The 12,051-nt window shown below is 35.8% G+C and overlaps 1 protein-coding gene across 2 annotated transcripts in view; it reads right to left on the bottom strand.

The window, feature by feature from the left end:
* The window catches only part of LOC103723915 (protein SPIRRIG), a 48,467-nt gene that overhangs the window by 17,887 nt on the left and 18,529 nt on the right, over window positions 1-12,051 (bottom strand). For both annotated transcript variants that reach the window (XM_039128936.1, XM_039128937.1), the window contains exons 7-12: window positions 6,304-6,495; window positions 5,879-5,944; window positions 2,468-2,582; window positions 1,123-2,279; window positions 224-923; window positions 34-136 (exon numbers count right to left, since the gene is read on the bottom strand). In XM_039128936.1, the coding sequence (XP_038984864.1) occupies window positions 34-136; window positions 224-923; window positions 1,123-2,279; window positions 2,468-2,582; window positions 5,879-5,944; window positions 6,304-6,495 (2,333 nt within the window). The remainder of the gene's footprint in view (window positions 1-33; window positions 137-223; window positions 924-1,122; window positions 2,280-2,467; window positions 2,583-5,878; window positions 5,945-6,303; window positions 6,496-12,051) is intronic.

Below are 12,051 nucleotides of genomic sequence, written 5' to 3'. Positions count from 1 at the left end.
ATAAGATCTAGACATATTAAGCACGGAACCGACTTGTATGCTCCGAGGACCTCCACAATCCGCAAGGCATGTGTAAGTAATGGAGATGAGCCTTCAAGAAATGGGGCAATTGTCTCCAGTAGAAGGCCAATGCATCCTAAATGGTGAAAAGACAAATGAGAGATGGATTGTGATTATCATGCATAAAAAAATAACTCATAAGATGGAAGCATTTGCTGCTCACCGGCAGAAGTCAAATTTTCCTGATTGAAGGGGCCAGAATGGGCTAGCTTCTCGATGAACTTTAGTATATCCAGCTGCACTTTTGGAGTAAAGAGTAACAATGAACGAATCAGCACACCCACAGCACTTGCATTATATATCCGCTCTCTATCAAGCCTAGAGGAACCAAGTAAGGCACTTGAAATAAAACTTGACTCGTCCTCAAATGAATCAGATGAAGAAGCTCTCTCAGTTGGTAGAACAGTTGGTGGAAGAACAATCTCAAGTGCAAGTTCCAAGAGCAACTGGATAACTTGTTTTTCACAATCCACAGAAAGCAAACCAGACTCACACAGAAGATCATAAAAAGTTTGCGATGACATGATCGTGTGCAGCCTCAATCGATTAATGGCATTGTTGTACACTCCAGCTGTTACAGCTCGCATGAGAAAACTGAAAACCTTCATATGAGCCACTAAAGACAATTCAGTGTCTACCTGGTCACCACTTTGAAAACTATGCAATGTTGTCAACAAAAGGGAAAATCCAGTGGCTTCTCCAAAAACCCGCTGTGCTGAATTATTCGACCCTAGGGTACGCCATAATGCACCCAAAATATCACATTTTGCATCATTCTGAAGCTTGTATTGAGATCCCAAAATGCTCGAGACCATCCCACTCTTAAGAATCTCAATCAGTGCCCCTAGTTCTTCTGGATGAGCCTGGGAGGAACATAAAGGATATTATCTATAGGAGGAAGAGAATTGGCATCATCTAGTTCAACTGAAATACTTCTATAGAATTGAAATTAAGGTCATATATTATGAAACAATAAATTTCCAGTTAGGAAAGTTAAATAGAAAAAATCCCAGTTGAAAAATCATTTATTTCTATACAGAAAAATCAGAGATGCATACAAACCTGAAAAGCATCTTCAATTATTAGACATGATAACAACCGAAGAACCCCAGAACGATGGTTATCGGATACCAAGAAAGGAAGAACGATGCTGACCCCGTTAGATGATCGGAATGACAGTTGGTTAGCTTCAGCTCTCTTTAGCAAAGAGAAAAGACAATCCCATGCTATAGCAATTGTGCCCTCATCTTCGAATATAGGAAACTTCCCAGAACCAGAACCCACTAATTTGGATGAAGAAAGAATTGTATCTTTGTTATCCATGTGTTTCTTGAAGCTATTTGAACTGAACTTTCTCTCTAAACTTCTAGGAGTCTTATTTTGCTGCTCTACTCCAGAGAAAAACTTGTGCTGCTTCAGATCATCCAATAGAACTTCCAGAATGCCTACTTCCCTCAGAACTTTCTTATACTGCTGATCAAAAGATAGAAGCTTTACAAAGAAAGCAAGAATTGTATGCTTCAGGCTAGTAGTAATTGGTTGCTGTAATAAACAGCAAAGTGAAAGCAATTCTTGTTCAGGAATACAGTTCACAACAGTCACAGCATACTCTAATATTTTCAGAATGTTTTCCTGCAGTGATGGAGGAAACCCTGCCATATTTAGGATGAAAAGAGGCATTGTCCGAAGTTGTTGACACAACTTGTAATTCTCAAGATGGCTCGAAAATATTTTAAACATTCTATTCAACACCTCCGCCTGCAGTTCTACATTGTCTGCCTTCAGAAAGATATCCTGCAGCATCTGAATAGCTTCAAGATCTTTAATCTTAGTATTACTATTTTCCCAGTTCTCGTCATTGAACTTATCGGCTGAAGGTGTACGGCTTCTGTTATGGCCTGCAGCCTTGCTATAACTAGATTTTGAGGGCTTCCCACCAACAGGTTCAACAGGACCTGTTTGTGCTAGATTGACAAGAACATCAAGTAGCCTGGACAGTGCTGGTGAAAGACCGAATAGTGAGCTGTCCCCTCTGCCTTCTTGTTTGAAAGATGGTTCCAGACCATCCAGTTCAGAAGTCTCTTGAGCTGCTGATTTTGAACTAGTAGATTGAACAACCTGATTCTTCTGCAAGCTGGATAGCTTTAATGCAAACTGAACAAGAAAGTGATAGCCATGGGCATTATGAATATCTTCCCTGAGCCTGACAAGACCAGACTCTACAAGCAAAACATAAAGAATACTACATCAAGATAAACCCTTCCTAACAATTGGTGCAAAGGACAAAGCTTTTACACTTTAAAGAACCTAAATCTAAATCATACTGCTTCCAAAGTCCATGAACTGTAGAATGAAGCTAAATGTAGAAACTTATATATCAGAAGAGGAAACATCAGCAGATATTTACCAGGTCTGTATGACAGTTCGACGCATTCAAGTAGTAAATCTACTATGCCCATGGTGTAAGCAGAATCACCTTTCTCAGAATCGAAATCTTTCACAGCCATTAGAAGGACTTTTATCTAAACAAAAGATCAGTAAACCACCTGATAAGATGGGAAAAATAGAAAAGAAGGCAGCATAGATGATTGATAAAAAACAGGAGGAGATGTATAGAAGCAAATAGGTTATTTAAAAAAAAATCAGTGTACAGGGTAATCTACTTCTTCCCCATTCATACAACCCTCATCAGAAAATACTAAAAAAAACCATCAGATGAAAGGATGATCCACAACAACAATTATTTTTAAGTCCTAGGTACCTGAGAACAGTGCCCGTTGTTTTGGTAACACATCTACAATCACAACAAATAGCTCCTATCCCAATTATTTGGTCAGTTTTTATGAATCATTCTTCATGACTATATCCATAGACAGAATTAGCTTTTTCCAAACCCATAAAAGTTCCGCCCTTGTTAATTTAAGCCACTGTCATATTGACCAACCCCTAGATACAATGCTCTTTTGTCAGTATCACTTCTAATTTTTATACCACGACAACACCTTCAACTTAATTTTTTGCCTCCTCATGCATTCTCCAATATTATAAGTAATAACCCAGGACCTCACCTAAAAAGACTTAGACAAATGTAGTATTTCAGTTCCTCGGACTTGTATAAATACCCAAGATCTTCCTAGTGCACAATCAATGCGAGACTAAACCTGCATGGGTCCTCGCATACTTCCCCACTTTAAGCCTTGGAATCCTTGCCATGCTAAGGGTCCAATCTCAAACACAATCACAAACAAATCGCAGATACCATGATTAGTTAGTGGTCGGCCCCAAAAGGGCCCATGTAGTTGTCCCCTTGTCAACATGGGACACGGGACAAGTTCGCTATCATACCACTTGTAACAGCCTAGGATCTCACCCAAAAAGACTAGATAAAAGGTATTATTTGAAGTTGTCTTATTTAAGTATCCACGATCTTCTTACTGCACAACTAATGTGAGATTAAACACATGCATGTACGGTTCCTCACATCTCATGGTACTATTTTTAAGTCAACCAGATTAAGGGTGGGAATAGAACAAGTAACCAAGTGTTTGAGGGTCATAGTTCAATGTGATGAAAGTCCTAGGGATCAACATAAGCTTGAATCAGGTTCCCAAAAGAAAATTCAAATTACAGGTCTTCTGGTATTTTTCTCAGACCAATAACCACATTTTTAAGGCAATTAATTTAATGGCAGGTCAGATAGGGGAATAGAATTCGATTAAGGAATTGTTAGTCTAAACTTAGCCAATCATGTTAGTTTAGCATTGCACAGACTTTAGTCAGATGCTCCTCTCGAACGAACCACATGGATTTCACATGTCCAACACTGCTACGCTGATCTAAAATTTGATATGCATAGGCTTGATCGAATAATTAATCAATCATCAGTCCAGCACTACAAATTGATATTTGAAGTTCCCACTACAATGGCTGTTAGCTTCCACATAAGACACACATATAACTTATAGGCATTATGAAAGGGTTATTTTCAAACAACCATTGGTAAAGTATGTTATGAAAGGGTTTGATATACAATTATACATAAGATTGACAGAAAAATTAATCAATCATTAGTCCGGCACTATAAATTGATATTTTAAATTCCCACTGCAGTGGCATTTAGCTTCCCCATGAGACACATAAATAAGCGTTATGAAAGGGTAATTTTCAAACAACCATAGGTAAATCATATTATGCTTCAGTTTCTTAATCTGGATTTGGAAAAGTTTATAATTGTATGGGAAATTGTACAATTGACAAATTGATAATATACATGTGTCCTTGTTTATACAATTGATTAATCACTGTCCTGTCCTTGCAAGTTAACATTGTATGGTTTCCATCTGTTTCATGTTGATTCCACGGATCTGACTGATGCAGAAAAGAAAACCCTTCTCCCTGATTAATGCAGAAAGCAAAACACTAACGCCACTGTTTCATTAGTTAAAATTATGTGACCATTTGGCTCTTTGGCTTGTAATCTGCGCTCAACAATGAAATAAGTACCCCCCCCCCCCCCCCCCAATTTCCTACCTTGCCTTCTAACTTCTAAATTATTCATATAAACCTTATTTAGATAAGTGAAATCTTGGAGGAAAGCTGTCAAATCACATAAGCAATAGCTTTCTAGATAACAAAGCAGATTTCTTTTCTCCCAATTGATCAGCACCAATTTACAAAGGATTGGCACCAAATAGTATTGGAAAGTTATCAAACCTTCATGGATTATGCTTTGATCCATAACATGGGCATCCATCCATCTAGAATCCAGCTTACCAGTTAAAGATATGGCTCAATCACCTTTTCTCAAGCAGCTGATTTTTTGAAACAATTGATAGAAATTCGATAACTGATCAGATAGTTTAATTGTATCTACACCTCAAAAGTGTCAAAGATGCTAAATTATGTAATTGAGAAAAAACCAAAAAGAGTTATTACAGCACCAGCAAAAAAAAAAATTGCATACATGACCTTGTATGCATGAATTGTGGATTTTACATGATACAACTTAGGTATATATGTAATATTAAAATTTCTTTATGTTTACTGGTTACTGAAAATCATCAGTGCTGTCAAAATGACTTGGTGGTCCTAGGATGTGGCCCTGCTTAAATGCCTAGGTGGAATACCTAGGCAATCATGTGGGCCGCTGGAGTTAAAAATCCCTCAAAATTAGTATACCAGACTTGTATAATCAAATTATGCCAAATACAATAGTCCTAATCTCTGGCCTCCCCACTTTCTCTTGTTCACTGCCCTAGATCCGCCACTCATGTTGGAGAGGAGGGTCTAGATTAAGAGAGGCCTGCATAATGGAAGCCTGTCATTTTATTAGATGTGGGAAGACACAAGTTGGAAGTTGCAATCTTAAGCATGGAAGTCTTAAAGTGGTTTGATATTCACCCTCCAAGACTTACTAAATGTACCACAAATTACTAGACAATAGATATGCTTCATAAAATATGCAGGAAGATGGCTGAAATTTGAAGTGTTCAATTGATTTAGAAAAAGGTGTCTGCCTAGTAATAAAGCATCTGATAGGCAGCCAGACGCCACACCCCCTAGCAGCCTAGAAAGTGCCAGGTGCCTAGGCAGTTTCCTGGCACCTAGGCAGGACCAACTTGGTGTTTATGTGGCAGCTTATGACAATCTTGAAAGTCATGAGCTCAGCTTGCATAGGATGTTTAGAGCAAACAAAATGTTGTATAAGTGTAGTCCTAAAGTTATGTTACCATCCATACAACATAATAATACTTACTATTTAAAGCCACTCATTTAGCATATAATGCAATGATTGAGAAGTCAAAGGAAGAAAACATACCAAATGATGTTTGTGTATATATTTTGCTGTGCTTCCATTGTCATTGACAAGAAGGAGACTAAGTATCTGTATTACAATCAAAGGAAATTATGCATTAGAAAGTTGAGATGTGATTCAAGCAAGAAATGTTGAACCAGCCCGTACTGGCCGGTTCAGCCCGTACCGAACCGGTACCGGCTCTGACCGGTCCAGTTCGCTGTTAAAAACCGGTACCAGCCCGTACCGGCCCGTACTGGTTCCAATTTTTTTTTAGAACTTTTGGATGCGTGAACTAAGCCGAACCAGTAATACTGGTTCAGTATCGGTCCGCACCAGTTCGAACCGGTACCGGTGCCCACGGTACATCGGTACGGCAAACCTTAGTATCATTCAAGTTTCTTGTTAAATTCAAAGAAGTTGCTGTTAAATATGCATGAAACAAAAACCTGCATAGCGTGTCGATGAAGTTGAATGGTATGCAAAGGAATAAGGCCCTCTTTAAACTGAGCAAATACATTCAAAGAACCATTTGCAACCATATGAAACAGAAGCTGAAGTGAGTCATCCTCTATCAAACTTGGTGCAGCTGAAAGATGGCTTGCTAGTGCCTTCATAATATGCACTATGCTTCCCTCAATCTGTATGGAAAGAAAATATCAAAAGGTAGTCAAACCCACATAATATCTTTGTGTATACAAAGATTACATGTACATGCAGATCTATGTTAGTGAATGTGAGAAGAAATGGAGGCTAACATACATGATTCCAGCAGAACCAAATCAGGGTGAAATTGCAAACATAAAGATAAATTTGCAGAGAATTTTCATGTTAGTAATATTTGAAAATATAGCAATAGGACACTAATTGTGTGAAGGCAGTTAGTACAGTGTTCTGTGACTGTCAAATGCCAGGAACTTAGAGCAGGACAAACAGTCATCTTGCTAAATGGATAGGATAAATCAGGTTATTTGAACCTACAGGAGCAAGATTACATCTTTGAAGAAACAGGCAGAATGGAGAAAAGGTGCTGAATTATAGTGTCCTCGATGTACTGAAATATAAGTCTTTGGAAAAATAAATAGTTCCGGCCCATTTTCAAGCTTTCCTTTTGTAAATTCTCTCAAAAGTATCCCATTTGATATCTTCGTATCCTAGAATCAACAAATTCCACCCCGCATTGTTCACAAAATTTCGGGTCTTCTTTTTCAGCTCTGATCACTCGATAATTTCCATATAGCATTTGTCCAGGCAATCTCACATGTTTTTTCCCTCAATCCAGGTTGTACATGAAAAGTGTATGTGAACATATCCATTGCACTCAATTTCATGGTACCATAAAATGCTACATATGTACATATTTCACTACCCATTTAAGAGTTCTTATGATCTTTCTTTCCCAAGAAGGTTAATCACATCATGACAGCACTTAGCTTGTTGTCGCTGCCCCTTGTATATTTACTAAGACAATCTTCACGCAAGTGTTCACACATTGGATAATAATAGAAACTCAAACCCTCCACTAGTTGCTAAAGAAACATTGAAATTCAAGGACACTGACTGAAATCCAGTTCTCAAAATATCAGCAGTTCTGAGATGCCTGAAAATGTCATCTCTCTGCTTGATATGCTAGGCCCTACATAATAAGCAATGTCACCATATGTAAACAGAAGCATGAAGAACACCTAAGAGTGACACCACAACATATAATTTGAGCAGTTGTTTGCACTAAATCACCAAGATCATACTATTGTTGATGTTGTGAAACTAACAAATATATGTACCCAACAATGCAGTTTCATCTAAGGGACTAAGCATATCACGATATATTTTATCTATGACCAGAAAACTACTATCATGAACATTTGTAATATTTAAATCAACCGACCAAGCACAACTCCCTGAAGTGGGAAGGCCAACAAATTCACTAGCAAGAAGAAAAAGATTTCCTTCTCATGTCCATGAGATAAACATTAAAATAGTAACAATACCAGTTATTATTCCACTAACAAAAGGCATGTCCCACTGCAATTTAAATTGATATTGTCTAGATAGTGGGTGACGTTATAATCGATTAGGATACATATGCTTTGCATTTTGCAGTGTTAACTATTGAACTCAACCATATCTACATCCCTATGGTGACAACTTTATACACGTACATGTTATTTGTTTAAAAGAGGTGGCAACTACAAAAATGTCACTCCGAGTTAAATTTCATTAAAGAGACATTTTGGACTTTTTGATCGAACTAGATTATGTTCTATCAACACTATGGCTTGAGTCAATCACATTAATATCCTATAGTGTGCAAAATGCAAAATGATAATATTTAGTTTGATGAGAACTCATATGGAAATCTGATTGACTGATCACTTATAGAACATTATACATTATTGATCATTATTGATCATCATAACAACATTTCAAGATATTCCTACTGAAGAAAAGATACTTATTGGAGGAGATTTAGAAAGGCATTTGGGAAACTACAATACAGGTTTTGAAAGGGTGTATAAAGGTCACAGTTTTGACAATAGAAATATGGAAGGAGATGCCAGATTAGACTTCACAATGGTATATGATTTAGGCCCTGTTTGGGGGAGCTTTTGGAGGGCCAGAAAGCACTTTCTGGCCCTCCAAAAGTACTCTTAGATGAAAAACTGTGTTTGGTAAATTTTTTAAAAAGCTGTTTCAGCTTTTGCGGGAAGCTGAAAACAGCTTTTGGGAGGAAGCTCCAATTTGGAGCTTTTGGGAGGAAGCTATTTCAGCTTTTTCGGAAAGCTATATTTTTGACCAAAATACCCCCATTTTAAAAAAAAAATTACTCTCCCAAAACCGTCTCACCGCCTGTTCCTCTCCCCTCCTGTTCCTCTCCCAACCCACCTCCCAACCCACCCGCACCCCCCCCCGCCCGCCTGTTCCTCTCCCAACCCACCTCCCAACCCACCCGCAACCCCCCCCGCACCGCCGCCGCCGCCGCTCCTCCCTCTCCCCCGCCGCCGCACCCCCTCCCTCTCCCACGCCGCCGCTGCAGTGCCTCCCTCTCCCCCGCCACCGCATCCCCTCCCTCTCCCCCGCCGCTGCAGTGCCGCACCCCCTCCCTCTCCCCCGCCACCGCACCCCCTCTCTCTCCCCCGCCACCGTAGTGCCGCACCCCCTCCGGCGTCGTCGGCCACCGAGACTGCTACCGGCCACGGCCCAGCCCCCTCCCGCGGCCTGGCCCCCTTCCGGTGCTGCCGGCCGCGCAGGAGGAGAAGAACGGAGAAGGGGGCAGAGGAAAGAAGGAGAAGAAGAGAAGAAAAAAAGAAAAGGAAAAAAAAGAAGAAAATAAAATAAAATAAATGAAAAGAAAAGAAAAGAAAAGAAAAGAATAAATAAATAAATATTTATATAAATGAATGAATGAATGAATAAATAAATAAGATAATAAATAAATACATTTCAATGGATAAAATAATAAATAAATAAATGCATAAATAAAAATATATATACGAATGAACGTATAAATAAATAAATAAAAAGAAAAATAATGAGTGAGTGGCAAATAATCTGATCCTTATGATATTGATAAGTATAGTGAATTTGTCGCCATTGCAAATAGTTAAATAAAGAGATAATCTATTAAACAGATAAATGGTTATTTATTGTTGTATTATACTATAATATATTATTATATTACATTATATCATAATACATTAATATGTAATGTTAAATAATTTAATATTATGTTATATTATGAGAAATTAATTTATACTAATAATATATTATTTTATACCTTTATTATTGTATTATACTATACATATTATATTATATTACCTTATATCATAATACATTAATATGTTATTTTAAATAATTTAATATTATGTTATATTATGAGAAATTAATTAATACTAATAATTATAATATTTTATATCTTTATTATTGTATTATACTATAAATATAATATATATTACATTATATCATAATACATTAATATGTTATGTTAAATAATTTAATATTATGTTATATTATGAGAAATTAATTTATACTAATAATATATTATTTTATACCTTTATTATTGTATTATACTTTACATATTATATTATATTACCTTATATCATAATACATTAATATGTTATTTTAAATAATTTAATATTATGTTATATTATCAGAAATTAATTAATACTAATAATTATAATATTTTATATCTTTATTATTGTATTATACTATAAATATAATATATATTACATTATATCATAATACATTAATATGTTATGTTAAATAATTTAATATTATGTTATATAATAGAAAATTAATTTACTCTAATAATTATATTACCATTATGCTATGCTATGCAATATCATATTACTATATTATAATAATAATATTTTATATTACAGTAATATTATACTATATCGTATATTATGTATTAATATATATTATCTTTTATCATGCTCTATTGTATAATACTATGCAATGTCCTTTATGGTAATTTTGTCATATAAAAGTACTTTCTCAGTTTGTTTACCAAACATATGTTAAAGTGCCACAGCACTTTAAAAATATAGTTACCAAACAACAAACAGCTTTTTATAACAGCTCTACTTCCAACAGCTCTACTTCCAACAGCTCTACTGCCAACAGCTCCCCCAAACAGGGCCTTAGTACCAGGTAACACCTATTGTAAGGACTTTCACTTTATAACTTTTAAAAATGGGCATAATACTAGTCAATTAGATTTCTCACTTGATCATTTTTAAAAGTGGGCAAAATACTAGTCAATTAGATTTCTTCCTTTCTAGAAAGACTGATCAAGTTTTGTGCAAAGATTATAAGGTTATACCGAGTAAAAGTTTAACCATCCAACATAGATTGGTGGTTTTGGATGCACATATTAGGAAATAGAAGAGACTGACTACAGAAAATAGGAACCTGAGGATTAGGTGGTGGAATTTGTAAGTATAGAAACAAATAGCATTTTAGAATAGAATGTTAAGGGAAGGAAAATAGGGTCTAGATAGAAAAATCAACATTATATGGGAAAGATAGCTAACAGTATTAAGAAAGCGGCTACAATGGCATAATGAGAATCAAACAAAAGAGCTATCTAGTAAGAAAACTTGGTGGTTAAATGAGAAAGTTCGGTTGGCGATTAAGACTAAAAGAGAGTGGCATAAAAAACTACCCAAATGTAAATAGAGAAGCGTATGAAAGCTATAAGATGGCCAAGAAGGAAGTTAAGGTGGTGGTATAAGAGGCTAGATTCAAAGCACATATATATAGCAAATTAGAAACTAAGGGTGAGGAGAAAGAAATATAGAAGATTGCAAGTCTAAAAGAAAGGAAAACTAAAAAAGGACAAAAGAATCAAAGATGAAAATCACAAAATTTTTGTTAAGGAGGACAAGATCAAAGAAAGATTGAAAAGTTATTTGAATAAGTTATTCAATAAAAATCATGTAAACAATTTAGAATGCCTTACTAGTTCCATTGAGATTGAGGATAGAAATGTTAAGTATAGGGGTAGAAATAAAGTATCTGAGATAAAGAAACATATGAAAAAGATGAAAATAGGAAAAACAGTTCGACCTGATGGAATTTCTATGACGACTTGGAAGTATTTAGATGACGTGGGAGAAACTTGGTTGACAAATTTGTTTAACAAAAGTTTAAAGACCAATAAGATGCCTAATAAATGGAGGAAGAGTATTATAGTACCAATTTACAAAAATAGAAACGATATTCAAAATTGTTCTGACTATTGTGGTATTAAATTCATAAGCCACACAATGAAACTTTGAGAGAGGGTGATTGAGCACAGATTAAGATATGATATAAAAATACCAGAGAACCAAATTGATTTTATTCAAGGAAGGTCAACCATGGAAGCTATTTTCTCCTTTAGAAGTTAATGGAGAAATATAGAGAAAAAAGAAAAGATCTTCATATAACTTTTATTGGCTTAGATAAAGCATATGATAGATCCCTGAAGAAGTCTTATAGTGAGTGTTAGAAAAGAAATGAGTTTTCAATAGATATATTAATATGATTAAGGACATGCAAAATTGAGCAGTTACTATGTGAGAACTACTAGTAATAATACTAGTGAGTAGTGAGTTTCCAATCATAACAATTTTACATCAAGGAATTGCTTTAAGTTCTTACTTTTTTGCACTAGTTATGGATGAGCATACTAGCAATATTCGAGACAATAT

The sequence above is a fragment of the Phoenix dactylifera genome, chromosome 8, assembly GCF_009389715.1.
Source record: "Phoenix dactylifera cultivar Barhee BC4 chromosome 8, palm_55x_up_171113_PBpolish2nd_filt_p, whole genome shotgun sequence".
Taxonomy (NCBI): Eukaryota; Viridiplantae; Streptophyta; class Magnoliopsida; order Arecales; family Arecaceae; genus Phoenix; species Phoenix dactylifera.
This window is presented reverse-complemented; position numbering and strand designations above follow the sequence as displayed.